Below are 24,701 nucleotides of genomic sequence, written 5' to 3' on the forward strand. Positions count from 1 at the left end.
AGTAAAAATATTTGTTTTTAAATATTATGGGGGCTGTAGTCTATTTTAAAAAACAACATCTCCTTCAAGAACGATCATAAAATGTGTTTTCAATCGATATTTATTCAATAAGGGACCAGTTTTCCTACCTAGCGAAAGGGGACGAGTTTTCCGGGGTCGAGTTTTCCGGAAACGAATTTTCCGGAGACGAGTTTTCCCGGGACGAGTTTTCCGTGCACCAGAACGGACATATGTCACAAAGTTTAACAAGGTTTTTAATATAAGACTATTGTGATGTGTTTCAGTTTGAACAGGTGTGGTTATAATAAAATTATGTGGTATGACTTTCATGTAGTGGTTTGTAATTTTTAAAAAAATTTTTTACTAAACTATATAGTGTAATAAAAATAAGATGTTTGTGTGTAATGTCCAAACCAATTTAGGTAACTAAAATAGGATTTGACTGATATTTAAATAATTTATGATCAAAATGGAAGGGTTAAACTTAGGTACGGGCAAAAATGGGCGGGTTTAAAATTAGAGTGACTTAGTTTTAAAAGCCGATTTATAATAATTTTTTGTAGGTTTCAGACTATTCATTGATTGTATTTGAAAGATTAGAGACTAAAGTTAATTTCTTAATGGAAAAAAATATTTGTACACGTGAAAAAAAGAAGTTATGAAAAACGTTTTCACGGTAAGCTAACCAATTAAGCTAAATTTTGAAGTTAAATAAATTCATTGTTAAAATCCTTTAAAAGATAAATATTAGTTTTCTGGATCTATTTCAAAGATAATTAGTAAAGTAAAGTCCTAAGATATTGAATTAAATAATGATAAAAAAAAACTCCTTGTTTGTAAAAAAAAAAAAAAAAAGAAGAAAATAACTTAATTAGCCCCCAAAAAGCAAGTAATTCTGCCGTTCGCCAAAAACGCGAAAAATAAGGGTTTTTAAACATGATTATATGGAAACCCAAAATTACAGCCAATCGAAACGTTGTTTCAAAATTAAGTCATGATAGTAAAAGGAGGTAGGGGCGTTAGATTTCTTCTCCCCCTCCCCTTGTCCGATACAAGATACATTTAAGCGTGATAGGCCATGGAGCAAGTTCCTGTATTTATTCTTACTAACCACAAGGGACGCAACTCTTGTATTGTTTTATATTAAAGAGTTGACCGAAGGGGACATAACTCATAATATGACACCCCTGACGTGCATCCGTACATTCCTATTCTGAACATTTGTATCAATTTTTATCATTTTTAAATTAATTATTTTGATATTCCCGTTTTTAAATGATTTTTGTTTTTAATTATTGTTCGAGATTATATAAAAAATTATGTTACGCTGAAAGTTTCACGTTCATGCCAGCAAGGAAATTATAAAAATCTTGCATATAAAAATTATGCGAAATCTGTAATTTTAAAAAAGAAAAGTAGAAATATTTTTGCTATTATAATTTTTTGGGTGAAAATATTAAATAAACAATGTTTATTTCAATGGTAATATCGGTCATTGTGCTTTGAGTTATATCGAATTCATTAATACGGACTTTAGGGCTTTTTTTATGTTCCTGTAAAAAATATTAAATAAATTCATTTATTTTTTTTTTAATACAGAAAACCAAAATTTTAATAAAGGTATTTCTTGCTTAAACAAAATAATACATTTTCACTAAGATTTAAATAAAAATAATGGGTTCATTATATTTCCTGATCATTATTTTATAAATACTGAAAATTTCATTAAAATTGGTTAATGCCCTAGTTTTTGGTAAATTTTAAGTAAAGAGAGGGGTCAAAATGTTTATACATTTTGAGCATCAGCATTCATTTTGCCCGTACCTAGTAAAACTATTTGATCTTATTTTCTTTCTGTGTGTTCTTGTCTCCTTTCAGTAACTGATTTTTTAAATATCAAATTTACTTAAATGCGTTTAGTTTAACTTTTTCATTTTTATCATGAATTATTTCAATCACCTAAATTGGTTTCGACAATACTCCCAAACAAATTATTTTACTTAAACTATATTTCAGGAAAAACAAATTATATTTTAGATGGTGATTAACTTAATGTTATTAAATAAATGAAAGAATTAAATAATGAGGTAGATATAGTATGCCAAAGTAAAACAGCATCGATTTTATAAATTATAAATAAAGATTTTGAAAGGCAAGAATTATTCAGTCGAAAAGGATTTATTATCCTCTAACTGACGAGGAAAGAGAAAATACTGAATTTTTAATTATTCTGTAAATATTTGCTGTTATCTCGTTTGAATAAGACACAACACAAATATTAATTTGAAAGATTATTTTATTTTCTGTTAACACTGCGAACATGTTAAGATGATATGAGTATAGCAGTCGTCAAAACACGTGCGTACTGGACGTCGACTCCAGTGACTCTGGGTCGTTCTCCTTGAAAAGGCACTAGCGTGGTCTACTTGGATGGTAGCAGCAGGCTGGTAGGGGAGGAGTCAGTAAGTAGGATGACTAGGTTTAAGGCAGGGTTAAGGAGGGAGACTTGTCTTTTACACTGTAGGGAAAAGGAAGGTTTAATATAGTGTTGAGTAGAATGGTAGTAGTAGTTTTGGTTTTGTGACCTAAATCTTTGGTCAGTACAATTCATTCGAAAATAAGATTAAAATTCCTTTTTTCATGATAGAGCCTTGGAATTATTTATTAACAAATAAAACACATTTTATTAACAAATATTTTTTAATAATTTTTTTAAAATTTCAAACGCAAAGAAATGGAATTTCTTTACTTTTTACATATAATTTTTATAGTTTGAATGATCAAATTAGCATTTATCTTTTAAAAATAGAAAATAAATTTGATTATAAATTTCTCTTGATCCAAAATCAGTTTGAGAATACCACCAAACATGTTTCATGTACGCGTTTTTGTGCATACGATATTATGATCAGAGACCAGTCCTTCAGTCATCTACACACGAGTCAAAATTTCTTTCATCAATTTGCTGTTGATAGATTTGCAAAAGATGAAGCAGAAAGACTTTTATATATCAAAACTCATTAAAAAAAAAAGCTAAGTACGTTTTTACATACATCTCAAATATCATATAAAAAACTATATGGGTCAAATATGCATATTACCTTCTAGGTTAACAGATAGTTTACGATATATGCATGAAAAGCCCCTGGATAATTAACATATGCGATATTTTATGTGAGGGAATAATAACAGAACACTTCATTCAGTAAGAACTTAGCACGGGAGTACGTGCCTTTATTCAGGTCGCCATGACAGTTTCCTTACCTGCTCGGGGAGTTGTCCCCAATGCCAAGGTAGCCGAGTTCTTATCAAGGGCACTTAACTCGGTTAATATGGTAACAGACCCAAGATGCAATGACTTATATCATCAATTATAGAAAACCAGACCTGTTTACCACATTTGTTTCAAATCCAAAGTGGAAGGAAATTCAAGATAAACATACATCAAACGACAAGAGCTATTGGCCAGGGTGTTTCGACTGAAGATAATCAAAGTGATGAATCTGATAAACAAATAAAAAATATTTGGCTCACTACGATGCCACATGTACACGATTGAGTGGCAAGAAAGAGGCTTCCTTCATGCGCATATATTATTATGGCTTACCAGAAAAATCAACTCTAATCAAATTGATTCCATTATATCAGCTGAGTTGCCTGATCTACAAACTGATCCAACCTTATTTGAAATAATAAATGGTTACATGGTGCATGGTTGATAGCCAATGTACAAAAGGATATCCTAAAAGCTATTCACTTGAAACTCAGTTTAGTGGAGATGGTTATCCGTCTTATAGCAGACGATCGCTTTAAAACTATGGTTGACAGACATGAAGTTGACAATAGGTGGATTGTACCTTACTCTCTCTTACATTCAAAGACATGCAATGCTTACATAATTGTGCAATTTTGCAATTCTGTGAAATCTATCAAATATGTTTGCAAATACATAAAAAAAAGGATCTGATGCAGCCATGTTTTCCTTACAAAATTTTAGTGATGAAGTTACTCGATATGAACTTGGTAGGTATATTGGCACTAATAAAGCATTTTGGCGTATTTTGGGGTTTCAGTCCTATACTCCAACAGTTTGTAGTTCTTCTTGAAATGTGTCAGAGGGTGTATTTCAAAAACTAAAATCCTACTCAAGTTACCCTAAACCATAAAGATACAACTCTTACACCATTTTGAAATTGTGAACAAAATAATTTTGGAAAAAAACCCTCTTATTTATAATAATGTTCCATATTATTACACATGGAGTAAACACACATGGAGTAAACATGCATGGAGTAAACAAGGATCTAATGTTGAGGGTCATCAAGGTGTAAAAGTTGACACCACAATTGGAAGAGTTTATCTGTGCAACCTCGTCGCCATGAATGTTTTGGTTTTGAGACTCCTTCGACTGAAATAAGAGGACCGATTTCATTTTCATTTCAAAGATTTATTAATGAACAAAGTGTTGACAAATATTATATTGTTTTACATGGTTTTAAAATCTCTTCACAATTGACAAATTCTTAAAATAGAATGTAAGTTTTTTCTTCTTTTCTAAAGATTTGTATTTTGTTGGTCACTCTCAGCTAAGAAGGACAACAAAAATATATTTTTCTTTTCATCATATTTTCATAATTTACATTCCTACATTATATCATTATTGCAAGCATACATCAGGGTCCACTTTTTGAAGGCTCTTTTTGAACCCAGTGAACGAGGGGTACTTCTGTTCCTTTTGACGGATTGATTGTTGCTATTTCTTCCAAGGAGTTAAGGGCATAATACCTGAATTACCAAAATAAATTATAAGATGGTCAACATCATGAATTTTGGAATATAAATTTTTGTCATTCATTCACTATATATATATATATATATATATATATATATATATTTCTCTATCTCTCTCTCTCTATATATATATATATATATATACATATATATATATATATATATATATATATATAACTACTTCATTTATTCGCATAAATTTAATATATGAAAGTATAGATTTATGCGTAAACTTTAAGTATTTGCTTCAAAAGTGCTCAATACGTAGGTAGAGCTAGTTAGTAATTTATATATATATATATATATATATATATATATATATATATATATATACATATATATATATATATAGCCTTTGGGACTTTACACGACCGGTCGCCACAGTCGATTGAAAATTTCTTGGGGCGACTAAAAGTCGTAAATCACACGCCCGCCAGTCGATAAACTTTCTTTAAATAAAGAAACGGGAAAAACTCATTTATTTTACGACCCTCAAATATGCGGTGACTTAGAATGACCTATGTCTCATCATTTGTGAATTCTTTCATCTCTACCTGTGAGACTGTAGGAATATCGTATAAAAAAAAAAGAATGGTCACGCTAAATGTCAACAAACGATCAAATTTACACATTCGGCGTGTAGTCAAAAGGTCGCCTTTATTTAGCTCTCTGATTTTGAAATTTGTTTGGAAAAAAAATTCTTCAACGCTACAACTACATACACTTCATGCTTACAAAAGTAAAGACGAACATTTGAAAGAGGAAAAAACGCATAGTTCCGTTAAGCACACACCGAAAATTAAATTATACAACAAGTAAGTAATCATATTTTTCTCAGTTATATAAATTCAGATATTTGCATGCTCTTTTTTGCGCAACTTTCAAAAAATCATCGATACCCAATTTTAAAATAATAATCTAAATTTTAGAATGTTGTTCTGAGGATCATTCTTTGTTTTAATAGAAACAAAAGAGACCAATTTCTGTTCTATATCAAAGTTTTTTCCATAAATTACAAAGAAAAATTGACCGTTTAAATTAAAAAAATATTAAACCATGCCGATTTTCTAAGAAATCTAGTTAATTTCAGCTAAATGGTATTTTTTTTAACGTTAGAGATTTCGGGCCACGAATATCTCGTATCAGGAGATTTCAGTCCACAGTCATGAATACCCGGAGATTTCGTAACACTTTTTTTCAACACCTACGGTTTAGGCTAGATATTTTAATTTTTGTATGAAATTTTACGACATAATTTGGGTATCGGAAGAATAGTTTGTTGATATTTTTATGAAGAATAAAGAAAAAAAAATATAATTGAATTGTCGTAAAATTATTTAGACATAAAGTCGGACGAGTAAAAATATTTTGGGGCGAGTACATTTTCCCTCACACTCGGCGGCGGTCGAGTGATTTTTTTTTTAAATCTCAAATATATATATATATATATATATATATATATATATATATATATATATATAGAGAGAGAGAGAGAGAGAGAGAGAGAGAGAGAGAGAGAGAGAGAGAGAAACAGACGGACGGATTTACTCTGTAAAATATGCCTGCAGCATATTTTACAGAGTAAAATCATTTTCCCCTCAAAATATAGCCATTAAAAGGTAAATCACTGGCAATAAAAGTGCGTACACCTCTTACGAAAAGTTGTCAATCATACAACATGTCAACTCTCAATATTTGTGTGGCCACCATCATTATCCAAAACTGCTTTTACTTTACTTTACCAAAGCTTCACATGTAGTCACTGAAATGCTCTTCCACTCTTCAATTACGACACCATGGAGCTGGCGGATGTTTAAGACTTTGTGCACCTCCGCCTTCTGCTTGAGGATGCCCCAAAGATGTTCTATTGGGTTCAAGTCTGGAGACATGCTCTGTCAGTTCATCACCTTTACCCTCAGCCTCTTCAGTTAAGCAGTGGTTGTCTTAGCTGTTTTTTGGGGCATTGTCGTGCTGAAACACTGTTCTGCGACCCAGTTTATGGAGGGAGGGGATCATGCTCTGCTGCAGTATTTGACAGTACATGTTTCCTTCAATGAAATCTAACGCTCCATACCTGCAGCACTCATGCAGCCCCAGACCACGACATTCCCACCATCATGCTTGACTGTAGACATGACATACTTATCTTTGTACTCCTCACCTTGTCGCCGCCACATATACTTTAGGTGGTCAGAGCCAATTTAATTAAATTTCGTCTTATTAGACCATAAGATGATTCCAGTAATCTATGGGCTTTGTTGACATGTCTTCAGCAAACGGTTTACGGGGTTGCCTGTGTATTGCCTTAAGAAGAGGCTTCCTACTGGGGTGACAGTCATGCACACCAATTTGTAGAGTACTTTTCATCGTCTCCCAAAAATCATAATTACAGTGTTGTCCCATGAAGAGATATACTTAAATATTTGAAGAAATGTGAGGCGTGTGCTTACTTTTGTGATACACTATATATATATATATATATATATATATATATATATATATAATTCTTTCTTTTTTTAATGAAAAAGATATAATTCTTTCTTTTTTTAATGAAAAAGTTAAAAATTACATAATATATGAGAAATATTTTCTATTTTCGACAATTGTCGCACCTTTGATTGACTGAAAAAAATTTTTGTGGTGGGAGGAGTTGAAATTTTGTCACCCCTCTTTTGCTGTAATCCAGGGGGACCGCCCCCTCCGTTCACACCTTAACCTCTTTAGCTACACTACTGAATATAGATTTTCTGAATCTTAGTTTTAAATTGTCGGTAGTTCAAATTGAGGTGTCTCCCTTTATTAAATATGGCGGCACACCGTTCTTGTTTCCTCATATTTTGAATTTTCTCAGTACAGTATAGAACAACTTGATCAATTTACATGTGACTTGGAATATAGCATGTTCGTTCCTGAGTGGCTTCCGGGCCTTGATAAGTGGTGATCACTGTGTAAAAAAAATAAAAATATAGCATGTTCGTTCCTAAGTGGCTTCCGGGCCTTGATAAGTGGTGATCACTGTGTAAAAAATATATATATATATATATATATAGCATGTTCGGTCCTGAGTGGCTTCCAGGCCTTGATAAGTGGTGATCACTGTGTAAAAAAAAATATATATAGCATGTTCGTTCCTGAGTGGCTTCCGGGCCTTGATAAGTGGTGATCACTGTGTAATATATATATATATATATATATATATATATATATATATATATATATATATATATATATATATATATATATATATATAGCATGTTGGTTCCGTAGGGTCTGCCAAACGATTGCAATTAATAATTAATCTTTGTTATAATTTTGTTGGATTTTAAGATTTACACAGTTTAACGATTAATAATATTATAAACATTTGTATATTAAATATGAAATACGGTTTTACTAAACTGTTCATTTGGTTAATTATAGGTTTCCATACTTTTATTTTGTAAGAATATACAAACTAGATATGGTAGTGACCTACAATATGTTTGCTATTTGTGCAATAATATTTTTAATCGGTTTTAATCTGGCAATAAAATAGTGGAAAAAGTCATATTTATATTAAAACTTAATATTTAAACAGAAATTTAAACACAATTAAGTAAAAATCTATGTTATAACCGAACATTTTTAAATAATGGAATTTTAATCGTTTTAATCTTTTAAAAAGTAATTAATTTTTAGGAAGTTTCTTTTTCTTAGTAATTCAACTGATAATAGTATATATTAAGTTTAAAAAAAAAACGCTATTTAAAAAAAACATAATGTATTAAATTTATATCATTTTTTAATTACAACTTTAATGTAAGTTTTTGGGTAATCTCCAAAAATACCGTTAGGGCTTACAACATGGCCGCCAGAAGAGTCACGTGATCCGGATCACGTGACTCTTCTGGCGGTCATGTTGTAAGCCCTAACGGTATTTTTGGAGATTACCAGTTTTTGTTCAATACGTGTATTTAAATTTTTTAAAAATAAATATTTTTTACGAATTTGAACCCTTATGTTTGGTAATTGTTTAGTTTACCGACCCCTCGGCATTCACTTTTAATTTGTCAACTTTGAAAAGTTTTTCGGTACGCTGAGGACGAATATCGCATTTATTTTTTTCGCGAACACGCAGTTATTCGTATTTGAAGACATTCAGTATCCGACGCAATCTCTATCATTTATAATGGCGGCCATCTTGTTTTCCAATAACGAAAAACGCCCAAAAGGCTAAATATGTAACTGGAATCTCCTCATCCCCACCACCGGCGTTGACGAAAAAAAAGGGTTTATTAGAGGAGAGAAGGGGCAAATTCCAAGAAATTTTGAGCAAAAGGAAAGAACTTAAAGAAAATACCACAAATTAAAAACAGTATTTAGAATAATATTTATTAAAATAAATTAAAAGATAAATATTACTTTTCACTAAAACAGAACACTGACCACTAATTTGTTTTTTTTGTTTTTAAGGATATTCGATGTTACTGGCCACAAATCTGATGATTAAATCCATCGCAAATTTACGGTTTGCATGATATGTTGTTAAAATATGCTTTTGTAAACCGCTCGTGGAAACTTACTGACAGTAATATTTTACTACTAAATGAGGTGAAAACTTTTTATTTTATGAAAAATATTTGTCATTTAAAATGTCCGCCATGTATTCATGCACCTTGTGAAACGTCAAGTGACTACGCGCATGTGCGCAGTTTAATAAGAAAGTGAAAAAAAAAAAAAAAAAGATTGTCCGTTTCGATATCGGGAAACGGAAAAATTTCCGGAAACGTGAGCGGCGGGGGGGGGGGGAACTCATTTCGGCCTTGACGCCAAAAAATGTTTTTTGGGTCATATTTTGGCCCTTTTGGCTACGTTTGGTTCTTTGTGGCGTTTTTCCTAAATAGGGAAACAAGCTGGCCACCAGCAAAAACAATAGTGATTACGTTGGATACTGAATGAATGTCTTTAAATATGGATAGCTACTTGTTTGCGCAAATAATGAACGCGATATTTGTTCTCAACGTACCCGAAAACATATAAAAGTCGACAAATTAAAGGTGAATGCCGAGGGGTCGGTAAACTAAAAAAATGCCTTGTGTTTTATAATAAATAGAAATTTTGATGATATTTAAAATATATTTTGTTCAAATTTCGAAAACATAAATAGGAGTGGGGTGGGGAACATACACTAAAAAATATTTCCTCCTCACCGCAACTGCATTTTATACGTAATTTCATTCCAAAATGGATAAGTATCGAAAATTTCACGAAAATCTGACCATCAGTTGATTTTTGTTAGATTTATTAAACACAGGTATGTTTTCACGTTCGGAATTCTTATTATATAGGAATATTATTTTAAAGCGTCAATTATGTACCTATTTACTATGCCTCCCCACGGGACAGAGTTAGACACCAGGGTCGTTTTTTAACGTGGAGAAAAGGTACAAAAATAAAAATTGTCTCAGTCGTGAAGGATTTCTCCTCCACCGAAAGAGAACAAGAAATAGAAGTGCAGCAACTGCAGCATCTGAAGAACAGATGGTATTTATTTGCTCCCCCACCGAGCAAATTAGGCACAAGGCCGATTTTTAATGTGAGGAGTGAAGGGAGGGGGAAGGGAAAAAGGGGACCAGCTCCCGAGAGGTGGGAAATGGGAGCTGGTTAATGGTCAGGCATGTGGGGTTGCCCCCACATCTGGTCTTTGCTAGTCATAGCTAGTCATAGCTTGCAGCATCTGAAGAACAGATACTACACTTTGATCTTAACCAAAAGGCCAAGTATGTAAATGTAAGCGTCAATTATGTAAACAAGATTTTCGTCTCGCAATTTCGTTATTTTCATACGATATTTAAAAAATTATTTCTAGTTTATGTTGCCTTTCTTTTAAATGATACAATTATATATTGCGGTGGGTGGGTGGGAGTGGGTAATTTCTGTGGTGAATTTTGGAGGTGTTACCTATCGTTCCGCGACGGATACGTACATCACAAACATTTTTTTCTATATATATTTTTTATTCGTTTGAATTTTCGATTTGCACGATTTTTTATATTTTATTCTATACTATGAAAAAGATTAAAATATTTATATTTTTTACAGACCAATGGCCAATGACCAATGACCAAAACAATAAATAGATAAATAGAAGAGCGACAATCAAGGGAGATAATTTTGTACGAAAAATACCTTTGTTTTCAGAGAGGAGCTGTTTTCAATTTGGTCGATATTTGACTTGTTTCAACGAAAATTGCTTAACCAGAAATGTATTATTTTTTATTTTATTTATTGAAAATTAATTTCTTTCTTTAGATCAAATAAATCAAATCATTGAAAAGAAGAAAAAGCAGGAAGAAAAAGTAAGTAATTTTTTTTTTACTTTTACGATGTTTTTTGTAATGTAAAAAGAATTGATAACAAATTTATCGAAAAAAATCATCTTATTTATTAATTTGAATATTTGGTATTATTATACAAACACCGTGACAGCGTTAGGGTTAGGGTTAGGATTAGGGTTAGGGTTAGGGTTAGGGTTTAGGGTTAGGGTTAGGGTTAGGGTTAGGTTTAGGGTTAGGGTTAGGGTTAGGGGTTAGGGTTAGGGTTAGGGATTGGGTTAATTCGCTGTCACGGTGTTTGTATAGTTTTACCGAATATTTTAATTTATAATGTAAAAATGACATAATATTATCTTATATTGACTTTTATTATTTGAAATCTAAAAATAATATTCTATTATATAAAAAATATGTTTAAATGGAATTTAGACATTTTTGCAGAGTAAAAATTAAAAACGCATTTGAACGAATTCTAAATTATGGATCACCAAAAGCGTCTGTATTTTAATTTTACAATTATTTTATGTATTAATATTTATTTTCAGTTATATTTCTCAGCTCTGGAAAATAAACAACAACCTCCCCCCCCCCCATTTTCTCTCCAACTTATGGCTTATTTTTTCTTACTCTTACTGGATTTTAAGACTTTGTTTTTGAATGTATGAATATTTTTCGGTACAAGTTCAACCAATAATAATAATAATAATAATAATAATAATAATAACAATAATAATACAGGAATACGGAAAAATCTTTATGATGTATACACCTTTCACGAAACTATGATGTCATGTTCCAAAAATCACGTTATTGATCAAGTAGTTTTATTTTTAAATAAAAAAAAAACTCAAGTTTTATGGATATGTAAAATGAGGCCGTCGTGCATCGCAATATAGAAAAATATTTTTTTATAGGTGTTCAGTAAAAATGGCACAGATGAAAATGGCAGATGAAAACAGTGCTAGTATTATGTTACGAGAATATTTATCGTCCAAGAGGAGAAAACGATGAGTGTGACAGGGTTATTTGGCCTTATAGTCTGCTCGTGTTTTTTTTTGTTTTGTTTTTTACCTATTTTTATTTCGTCAAATAGAAATGCATCAGATAAGTTTTTAAAAATATTTCAAAGTCTAAAAAATAACTTAACAGATCGATGAGTGATGAAATTTTCTTACCTTTAATAACTCTCGTTTTTTTTTTGTGTGTGTGAAACGGTTTCATGTAATATATCTTTATTTACTTGCTTGGTGCAATATATTCATATATGCTACTTCTAAAGTATTTTTAAAATATATGCTATTAAATATTTCTGCATTTCTATTTCTCCCGTACTTTCCCTCTCCTCCCTGCTTCAAGCAAGTTTGTCGACCCAATCCACAAATCCCAAAACTCCATCATGAAAAGTTTCAATAAAAAATACACGATTAAACCCTATGGCTATGTAAAAAATAAATAAATAAGGATATAACCTGTGTATATCGGCGCCCTATACCAGTAAGTAGTGATTAAGTCAACTAGTATGAATTTAATGATTGTTATGGAAATGTTACTAAAGAATTGGCCGACTACACTATTGACTTAACTTTTCTTAACTGGTGAGTACTGGTACAACTTCATTCAAATGTGACAAAATGTTTCACAGCATATCTATGTGCACCGTCAAATGTGTGGTCCCTGGAAAAATGAGACTATAGCTTCCTTTGATGCATAAAGGAATAACCTCACATACTGTCCATCCCTTGATAACAATTACAGCAGTTTAGGAAAGGAGTATACTCTTTTTTCAAACAAAAAATATATTAGCAAAAGAAAACTTTCTCTTGGGCACACAAATCATTATTTGGCTTTGACATAGATTAGTTACTCTGCCTGAATATTCTGACGAGCTTAACTATCCTAGGAAGGGTGTCCCAATTAGATGCTTCGAGCCTATGACTCATTCTCTCATTCTTTTTTCTGTTCTCATGATTTTTGGCTGAGTTGCACCATTAATACTAATGCAAATGGGGTGGTTTTGGCGAAATCTGTCATCAAAAACCAATCAGATATTCCATTTCATCTCTGGCCCTCAAACGTTGGTCTATCCCAATCAAACAGATGCATTCACTATTGCGGTGAAATTCCCCGATTCTCACGGTAACAGAACATGTTTCAGCTTGGGGTCATTCTTGACACAACTCCTTGACATCAATTTCTCAGTAAAACAATTGCAGCTTGTCACCCATGGTATGTGAGAAATTCAATCGACCCACAATGTATATAAAAAGTAAATAAAAATGATTTAAATTTATACCATTTTGGATTTAGAATAGACCCATAGTTCAATATCTGACCAAATAGGGTTGATCACCATTAATTTTTACTTCAGCAAATTTTGGGTGTATTTTTCTATAGCTAAACGATTATGTCACAACATTATCGAACAAACCTTGGTCACAGCATATAATTACAAGGAGTATGTGCGGAAGAGAGCAGTTTGCATACATTACTAGTTAACCACAAGAGATACAGAGATCACAGCATCTCTGTCAGGTAATACCCACATTCATTTCAGCAACAATAGCCTCTCTTTCATACTCAGCAACTTTAGTGGATGCAACTATCTTGTCACTAATTTTGTAGTGTTGGTCACTCTTTGAATCCTCAGCCGGCTTCCATGTTGAATATTGAAGAAATAGGCCAATAGCAATAGATTAGTAAAACTGACCCACTAACGTTTTATATCAAATCTTCTTGATAAAGAATTCATGGATTATTGTGGCATTGTAACCCCCTTTGAGAGGAATCTGTGTCTAAACCAGGTGTGCAATGGGCATGCTAAGATCAGAGACAGCTCTCATGGGGCTGATATGCCGAGTATTCAGCAATCTATTGGAAGAGGGATGTGTGGAAAAATATACTGATGATCTATACTGTGTTTGGAACAGCATTGAGGGACCTATCTTCAGTTTGATCCAGAATACTTTCCCTTTTATCTCTGGGCAATTTAAGATTATCAGCTAGTAAAACTATAATATATCTGAAGCAAACATTTTTTTTAGTAGATGTGACTTGAAGGATCCTTGTTAACTCCACGAAACCTAATTACTACACTTAACTCCTTTGTACTTGCCAAGACAGTGAAGAGCCTATGATTATTCATTGGAGAATACCACATCTTAAAATGTTTCCTTCTAAACTATTTTATCTTCTTTGCCTTTTAGATAAAGCCACAGTCTTTAGTGAACCATAGATAGCAATGAAATGGGCCTCAATAACTTAGGAGAATTATTTATCGCTGCTCATAAGCACTTATAACTCAATAACTTGAGAGTTTTGTTTCTTCTGCCCGTCACACCAATAATTTCCTGAGTAAGGTTAACAACACTTTTGTCCAAACTTCCAACTTCTGTACACGTAATGCACCTTCTCTCAACTCCCAACGTACTTCTGCTAATTCAACTTATTGCTTTGAAATCCAACTTCAAAATGAACGACCCTCTCAAAAATCAACCCTCTTTTATCTCCAACCAGGAGCATCTCATTTACATATCGGGTGGTCACATTGCAGGCATATAAAGAGATAAGGCAGCCATTTTTGTTTCTTTCTTCTTCATTCATTTCATTCCACGACCGACCCATTGAATTATGCACACATGCTAATTAGGTAAGTCGCACGTTTCCCTACCCCCCCCCTGATCTCATTGTTACACACAGGGCAGGGGGCAGTCGTCTTGTCAGGTACTTCTTCGAAGAATCGGGGGAAGCACTTCCTCATTGCCATCTTCCTCATTACCACCGTTATTGCCACCAGTCTGTTCCATTATCCCCTCTTGTGGTTCCCTATGCGGTGTTTCACAATCAGGGCAAGGGGGCAGTATCCGTCTTTGTCGGGTAGTCCTTTGAAGAATCGGAGGCATCACTTCCTCGGTTCCATCTTCCTAAGTATGTTTCATCATTCCCTCTCGTGGTGCTATAGGCGGTGTTTCACAATCACGGCGGGTGGGCAGTATTCGTCTTTCTCAGGTACTTTGATGAGAAACTGGTAGTATTACTTCCTCATGTCCATCGTCCTCATCACTATTGCCACTAGTATGTTCCACCATTCCCTCATCTGGTTCTGTAGGTAGTGTTTCTATGCTCACCTGTAGAGGCAGTAGGCGATCAGGATCATCCCTGAACTGTATGTGATCTTCCTCATTATCCTCAAAATCAGAAGAGGTATAACAGGGGTGGATATCTTTTACATGACGTGGTACACCATTGATCAACATGGTCTGAGGACGTATGATTTTGTCTATTTTTCCTCTGCAAAATTTTACAGTGCACCCAGCATTTGGGGGTTTTACCCAAACACGGTCTCCCACTTGATATCGTGTATTGACAATGCTAACCACTGATGGTGTGACATCAATTCGTATTATACGCTGTTCATAGCGGTAAATCCCATTAGCTGGTGCAGTTTCTGGTGTTGCATCGTCTTTTGCTGTCACATTATACCAGTATACAGCTTCTTGAATAGAACACTGTGTCCTGGCTGCAATTTTTTTAATGGTGCGGTGACACCGCTCCGCTATACCGTTACCTTCTCGAATATATGCACACGGGTAACGCATTCTAATCCCCCATTCCTGCGTAAATTTCTTAAATTCTTGAAATCGAAATGTAGTGGTGTTATCAGTCAGAATTTCCAGCGGGGCACCACGTTTAAAAAAAACAGCTCTCAACTGTCGTATAATGCTAGATGCATCCTGTCGTGTAAACATGTGCCATATCGTGAAACGTGTCGGACCACAATCTGTCAAGGTCAAAAAATGCCTGCCCTCATAATGCGTTACATCCATTACAGGCCAAATTTTGTCTTTAGTAGGTTGTTCAACAGCCATGAGCGAAATTAATCCTTTTGGTGGTCCCAGACGTTCCTGTGGGTATGGTATTAACCATCCGTTATCAATCCACATCTAAAGTTCTTCTTCATATGCGGCCCTATTCTTTGTGGAAACTGCATACTCTGGAATGGTGTTGCACAGCCGATCTGGTGCCTGGCTCATAGTCCATTTCCACTTTGCAGTCCATGCCTTTTCCTTGTCGTCAAACGTAACACAGAAGTCCTTTTCTTGTAGACATGGCTGCACAGACTTCTTTTCCTTCTCCAAGCATTACACCTCCAGTCGCTGTGATTATGACGCCTCCTAGTGCTTGTATTGCATCAATTCCAATCAACATGTCATAGCCAAGGGTTTTTTCTTGCATCACCAGAACATAAACTTTGGCTGTGTCACCCTTCTCAGTACAGATCGTAATCGTCCCTTCACCACAACATGCTCAGGATAAACCATTGATCGTCATAATACCAACTAGTTGCTCCCACCACATCTGACAGTAATATGCACTAACTATAGACCGGGAACACCCCGTGTCTATGAGTGCTGAACACTGCACATCGTCAATTTTTACGCCAATGACCGGTAATCCTGTGTTTATTGGTTGGCAAGGGGCAAAGATGGCGATAGTACCTTGCTCCCAACGTCATTTCCCAAACAGTTATGAGATATGTGCCCATACTTATTGCAGCGATAGCATTGTACTGTTCTCAAGATGTCCAAAAGAGAGCTTCTCAACAGATATATCTAGTTTACAGATCTCTATAGTCTCCCTTTCTGTTGCTTGCAGTGTATTAGCAAGATACTGTATCGTTGGGATCAATATAGCAATGAACACATCTCCTTGATGAAATAGAATTAATAAAAGAAAATCTTTCGTACTGGACCCTATTAGTCCCTATGTCAAGAGTAAAAAGACCAAAATAAATGTCTTATGCGAGTATTAAGTTACAAGCATATTTATCAGGCAAGGAGGGATTCCACTAGATGTTATAGTTATTTGCCTTCTCGTTTGGTCGTTTTTCTTCTTTAATTTTCGATTAGATTACATTTGGTTTTCTTCATATTTTTTGTGTTTTTGTCTTTCACATAAACAACCACCATGGAATGCGTTTATGAGTATAAACAAAACACAATCAAGATTTGTTATGAACATGGTAAGTCATGTAAATGTTGGCGATTTATTCCTCTTTTTTCTTGCCTTTTATTTATCGATGAAATGAATATACAGATTCTACATCACATTTTTTGTACAAATTAATGTGAGCAACGTTCAATCTCAACACTCTCATTTTGTAAATGACCAACATGATGGCAGGAATGTAAAGTTTGTGCCAGGATTAAATCTGAGGTAAAAAAGAGAAAATCCCAATGAAATCATGTTTGTATATCATTTTTATGAAGTATGAAATTGATATTTTACAAGAATACAAATAACAGGTTACAATATTTTAACAATTATAATTGTTTGCATGATTGAAGTAATTATGCTTTAATTAGGAAAACTAGAAATTCTACGGAATGAGAAATATATTAAAAAATGTGTGCGACAAAGCTGAATGAGTTTTGACTGCATCTAATTATTAACAATTTATGATAAAAATTACCTAAGGAAGCAGACAACAAAATAATATATAAATTAGAATCATTGGATGGATGTGTTGATTATGACGTTGCTCGTTTTAAAGTGACAATATTGAACTAAAGTTCTGTTTGATGCCGTTTGATTAGCGAGCAAGAAAATCATTTGAAATTTTACGATTATACCTTTTTACCTTTTTAAATATTAAACCGTTTAATAAACACTAAAAATTATCTGACTTAGTTATTGACTTGATTTAATGAATATCAGTTATTTTTATATATACATTTTTTTTCATAATTTTATTTTTATTCACAGGTAAGAGAAACAGTAGACAATAAACTCATGAAATTAACATGAAAAATATGCTATTTTTCAGAACTGAGCCTATCACATCTTTCCTATTAAAGAATATAGATGAATTAACTTACCAAAATGAAACACAAGCTGGAGAACATATGTTGATGAACACACATTTGAGAAAAACAACTTGTTTTTAAACGTGTTGTATTTTCATTTAAAAATACATTTGGAGACATTGAAATAAATGCTATTACTGTAAAAATCTTAGCTTAAGATTTGCAGCAATAGGTTTCAAAAGATAACCACTACTGAGAAATCTTATCCTTTTCAAATGTTTGCAAATGAACATTTTGCTATAAAATATAATATTAGTGGAGCATTTTCAAGCAATTTCAAATCATGACAAACTGAAAAACCTATTTGTGTTGTAAAGTATTTTCAACCAATTCTTAGGTTAAAAGTTGCTTAACACATTAAGGAGAACCTCATTTTTGTGAAGCTAAGAATGTTAAGTGCTTTTCAACAAAATTAAAATTAACAAAAATAAATTCATGTTTTAAACCTTTTATCAGCCGGCCAAAAGGTGCTTCTATATTATAATAACGAAAAAATATTGAATTTTAAACAAAACAAATGGTTCTGACGTAATTGTCAAATTTCAAATATTAACATATCCAAAGATTTCAAAAGACGATGTGGTAAAAAATTATTTATGAAAATGAGATTTGTAAAATCTAGCGATTGGGTTTTAAATTCGATTTAAATTGAAGAGTTAATAGAGAAGGTAATTAAGTTTTCACTTTCTTAGAAATCTTTTGCCAATTTCAAGAAAGTAATTTCGAAAAGTTTGGAAAACAGTTTAAAGGAAAGCAAAACGTAATGTGTTAAAAATACATTTTAATACTTTTCAAAGGTTACTTATTATTATTAAATAATTTTTATTTTTAAAGAAAGAGAAAATTAATTGTGTATTTAAATACAAAAACATATTGGATAATGAAATGTACACTAGAAAAAAAAAACTTTAAAAAAGCATCTTCAAAAAATTGTAAATCAACAATAAACTCGTATTGTTGCGGGAGAAAATTTGCAAAACATTTTGGAATTAAAGTCCACATAGTTTAAAGATTATCACGCTGACACATATCACATTTTATGTGTGTGGTATGGCATCTTCAAATTATTCCAAAACTAAGGAACACCTGCGAATTCATACCGAAGAGAAACCTTTCTCTTGTGAGGTGTGTGACAAAACATTTACACAAGAAGCTAGTGTTACGTTACACATGCGAACACACACTAAAAAGAAACGTTTTCCATGTACAGTTTGTGATAAAGAATTTGCAACTAACAGTGCCTTAAAATCACACATACGGACACACACTGGGGAGAAACCTTTTTATTGTGAAGTGTGTGGTAAAACATTTACACAGAAACTTAATGCTATTGTACACATGCGGAGAATACACATTGGAGAGAAACCGTATTCATGTAAAGTTTGTGATAAAGCATTTGCAACTAAAGATAACTTAAACTCACACATGAGAATACACACTGGAGAAAAACCTTATTCTTGTGAAATGTGTGGCAAAGCATTTACACAAAAATCTCATGCTGCAATACACATGCGAACACACACTGGTGACAAACCTTATTCATGTGAAGTATGTGGTAAAGCATTTGCAAAAAACTTCAGTGTTATAATACACATGAGAACACACATTGGAGAGATAGATAAGAGAACACACACTAGAGATAAACCTTATTCTTGTGAAGTGTGTGGCAAAGCATTTACTAAACAATCTGAAGTAAAAGCACATATGCGAACACACACTGGAGAAAAACCTTATTCTTGTGAAGTGTGTGGCAAATCATTTACACAACAAAGTAATGCTTTAAGACACATGCGAACACACACAACTGAGAAACCTTATTCATGTACCGTATGTGGTAAATCATTTACACGGCATTTCAGTGTTACAATACACATGAGAACACACACTGGCGAGAAACCCTGTTCATGTGAAATATGTGGTAAAGCTTTTACAAAACAATCTGTAGTAAAATCGCACATGCTAACACATACTGGAGAGAAACCTTTTTCTTGTGAAGTGTGTGGAAAAACATTTACACATAAAAATAATGCTATCGTACACATGCGAAGAATACACACTGGAGAGAAACCTTATTCATGTAAAGTTTGTGATAAAGCATTTGCAACTAATGATGCTGTAAAATCACACATGCGAACACACAAAAAAGAAAGAACTTGAATACCAACTAGATACTATCCATGAATGTCTAAAGTCTTTCTGTACAACAAGTGTTGGTTAATGAATAATGTTAGCTCCAGTAATGGTGCCTTTTGCTTTTTTTTAGAATTTGACTAAGTTAAAGAAAAACAGAAAAAGATGAAAAGACGTTATTCTTATTAAATCTGCTGTACAACATATCCAACCAGTTTTCAGTTAAAAAGTTGTTAACAATGTAGAAATATTTTTTATTCTGGTGCAGTTTGTTTTTACATATTCAATGCATTGTAAATTTTAAAAAACAAATGACAGCACATTATAACATGTCCAGTATATTCTAAATAAAAAGAAAACATGAAAATACATTATTACATGTCCAACATATTGTAAATTTAAAAATCACATGAAAATACATTATTACATGTCCAACATAGTATAAATTTAAAAATCATATGAAAATGCATTATTACATTTTCAACGTATTGTAAATTTAAAAATCATATGAAAATACATTATTACATCTCCAACGTATTGTAAATTTAAAAATCATATGAAAATGCATTATTACGTATCCAACGTTTTATAAATAAAAAAAACACATGAAAACACATTATTGTATGACGTATTGTAAATTAAAAAAAAAACACACGAAAACACAATACATGTCCAACGTATCTGCAGTTAAATAGTTAACAACAAAATATATAAAATAAACAAAAAGGTCAGATTAAATTCATCAACTTCGTCACAACTTTATCAACTTCCAGCACGCGTTCCAACTCACCTCTGCCAACAGGCATTTTAGTTAAAATAAACTGACTCCATTTCATTTGCCTATGTGTGCAGTGGGTGGCATGATCTCGTGCAATTCCACAAGACTACACCTTATAAAACCACGGCCGTCATCTTTAATCTCGATCTATCGCTCCCCTCTCTCTCTCTCTCTCTTAGATCCCACCTGAAGTAAAATCGTATAGACACATAATGCACACACTCGTAAGAGCTTTCTTTTTTGCTTATTACATTCAACTCTACACCCCCCCTGGTCTCCAGATCACACATGTGGTATTGTGGTCGTTTGTTGCAAGCACTCCTGTGAAGGGGGATTTTCTTGACTACTTCATCTTCATTGCTCTAAGAAGGGCTGTCAAAACTACTTGCATCATCATTAGGGTTTGCAGTCATACCATAAAGCTAGACTTCTTCCTGACAGTCCTGGCCCGGTCTACCAGCTCATTAAGGGACAACGAAGCTATAAGTAAGTTGTATATATTGTGGGGATGCATATTAATGCAGCTTAACAGTAAAATAACACCATATCAGTAACTCCAAGCTGATTTAAAAATGACATGGTCTTTGAAAGAAAAACATTATACCATATGAGATCAACGTCACTGGCCTAATGAAAAAAATCTAAAATACCGATTCATAGAAGATCAAGTTGCAGCGAAATACAGATAACAGCAAGAAAATGAACAACGTATATTCTTAAATGAGTCCTTGGATATAACTTCAAATCAGAAAGAAATCAAGTGTTGACTGCAAAAGAATCCCATGATCTCTTAAAACAAACTGGAATATATTAAAAATAAAAGGAGAGAAACCTTATTCTTGTGACTTCTATGATAAGGCGTCGATACACTTTTTTTGCTGCTAAGACACATAGGCAATAAGATATACCAGAAAGGCCTGTTGTGTTCGATGACGACTATGATGGAATGCCACAATGAGACAAACAATTAATGTAATCATCTGTAAATCATAGCATTAAATATGTGTGAGGTGTCTGGGTGATAAATAAGTACAATTCACTTTATTCTTGTGATGATTGTGGAAAATCATATTCAAATCAGCAATAAAATTTATTGGACACAAAATTTGAAATTATTTTCCATATGTTTTATTTATTGCTTAATGACAATTTTTATGCAACACACAACGTGTTACAAGAACAGAAGCCTGTTCTTCTAAGTGAGTAAATACGAAATAGGATAGTCAAGGATTCGAACTTGCGAAGCTAGATTTGGAATTGAGAATTCCAATCATAAGCTAAGATAAACACAGAATGTTATTATAAATGGAATGTCCAGTAAATTGTTGATTATGTTAAAATATTTAATAAATACAAATTTTGGCTGGAAACTATTCACATTCTTAGAAAGAATGCATAATAAAATATGGGTTACAGGATTAGAAGCAGGTTAAATTCCTTTGTAAAACAACAAAAAAATGTGAAATTTCCTGGTTGTCAGAAATGGTTTCAAAAACGTGCAAATCGCGCATGTTGATAACACGTGAGTTATGGTCACGTTGACCAGACATACATGTGATTTCTCAATATAGGAAAGAGTTCGAAGTTAGAAGGAGTTAGATTAGTCAGTTAGGAGAAGCCAGAAAAGGTAGTCAAGGCACCCTCTAGGAAGCGAGAGGTGTTTAGAGATAGTCATGTAACAACTTTGAATCCTTGAAATATAAAATCATGTCCGACCTGTCGAAGTAAGAATAAATGATCATCATGTTTTTAATAACTGCCGTCTTTCTGTGTTCATCATTACAACGAGAAAGGTAACGTGTTTATATTATATATACAACTGTCAAAACGTAAATGTCAAACGCACTCTCGGTCTATCTATCAAGATATTCAAAAATCTCTTCTAGTTGAATTACAGGCTTGGTGCTCTTATAGTAACATGTACACTGTCTATTATATATATATATATATATATATATATATATATATATATATATATATATATATATATATATACAGAACTCTCTCTCTCTCTTTATATATACCCTGTTTATGTCTTCACTATGCTATCTCAACAACATGAACACTCCTAAGATTGTCTCTATCACTCTAAGACTCGTCTTACTAACATGAACAACAACAAATATACATACGTCATCTAAATAAGAACTACGAAACAATACTCTCATATGTGGCTCGTCAAAATAATACCAAGCATAACAAACGGAGTACATTGTTTTTATATTTATTCAATTTTTTTTTTTAACTTTTTATTCAGATTTTTATTTTCCAATAGTATAAGTGTTATTTTTATTGCTAAGCTAATTTTTCATTTGTTTCTCCATATAATCTTTCTCTTTTCTTCTGATGGGAAACATTACGCTTCAAAATATTATGTTCCATGGCGTTCTCTGTATATTTCAAATCTTTCCTTATTTATTTGATGCAAAAAAAATGATGTTACTATCACTATTTTTTCATATATATATATATATATATATATATATATATATATATATATATATATATATATATAACTACTTCATTTATTCACATAAATTTAATATACGAAAGTATAGATTTATGCGTAAACTTTAAGTATTTACTTCAAAAGTGCTCAATACGTAGGTAGAGCTAGTTAGTAATTTATAAAATATATATGGCGATTAAGCTACACTGAATATTCTGCGTTTCATCCAACTATAGGATTCGTCAGGGTTATATAGTTGGATGAAACGCAGAATATTCAGTGTAGCTTAATCGCCATATATATTTTATAAATTACTATATATATATATATATATATATATATATATGTGTGTGTGTGTGTGTGTTGGGAGGATTAATCGGAATCGGAAAAATCGGAAATCTTGGTGGAAAAAAATTCCGATTCCAAAATGGATTCTTTTAAAATTTTCTAAACTTCATTTTCCATTGCTTATACTAATGATAAATCTTTATTGTTTTTAAACTTTTAGTAAAACTAAACTTTGTAGATCGTAATAACATCTAAATAAGATGTAATTATTTTATTTGTGTAAAATAAAGAAAACAAAACTTGAAACTTTGCAGCAATTCACTGCGTAAACTCTACAAGAATGCAGTTTTTTTTACAAGGTATCAAAATAATTGCTTAAAATTGAAGAAATATTTTTTCAAGAAAAATAATATCAAGCATTATTGCTTATAAAATAAAAATACAATATAAAAAGTGTTGTTTTTTAATCTTTAAGTTATCTATTTTATGGATTTATGCTTTTGTGCAGTTTGGGCAATTATTGAAATAATATCGATTGAAAATAGTTCGTTGTCCAAGAGTCTTTTTAGAAAGTGGCTACCCCTCCCCCAAAATTATATATTGAAAACTATCTTTAAATGTCCAGGATTCTTTAAAACCAAATAAAATCGATTGTTTAAGTTATGAACACGCTTCGTACTATTGTTCTCATGTTGAGTGTTCCTATTTATTTGCCTTTCCTAGAGGGTAAAGTTAGACACAAGGTCATTATTCTTAATATGGGGAATATCCAGCTCCAAAAAAGGGGCATTCTATGTAGGACCTAAAGTTAAAATTGCCTCAGTCTAGAAGGATTTCTCCTTTATTGAACGAGGAGAAAATAAGTGAAGTGTAGCACTGTAGCACTAGAACAGATACTACAACAACGATAATTTCAGGAGAATACAGTATTTACATGTACCGTTTTACACGTAAGTGTTAAAAATTAAATAAAACAGATACTACGTTTCGATCGATGTAAACTCTAACTGAAATTCTTTGCAGACTCTTGTGTTCAACTGAAAAATTCCCGAGTTCGAGAACACAAAACAGAAGAATTAGTGTATTAA

At 32.5% G+C, this 24,701-nt stretch overlaps 1 protein-coding gene across 1 annotated transcript in view; it reads left to right on the plus strand.

Moving 5' to 3' along the window:
• The window catches only part of LOC145269211 (uncharacterized), a 113,949-nt gene extending 91,968 nt beyond the window's left edge, over positions 1–21,981 (plus strand). The window contains exon 8 of the mRNA XM_080124829.1: positions 18,964–21,981. Coding sequence (XP_079980955.1) covers positions 18,964–20,125 — 1,162 coding nt within the window. The 3' untranslated portion in view covers positions 20,126–21,981. The remainder of the gene's footprint in view (positions 1–18,963) is intronic.
• The last annotated feature ends 2,720 nt before the right edge of the window (positions 21,982–24,701 follow it).

Source organism: Euprymna scolopes, chromosome 45, assembly GCF_053919585.1.
Source record: "Euprymna scolopes isolate OS-2025 chromosome 45, ASM5391958v1, whole genome shotgun sequence".
In the NCBI taxonomy this organism is placed as follows: Eukaryota; Metazoa; Mollusca; class Cephalopoda; order Sepiida; family Sepiolidae; genus Euprymna; species Euprymna scolopes.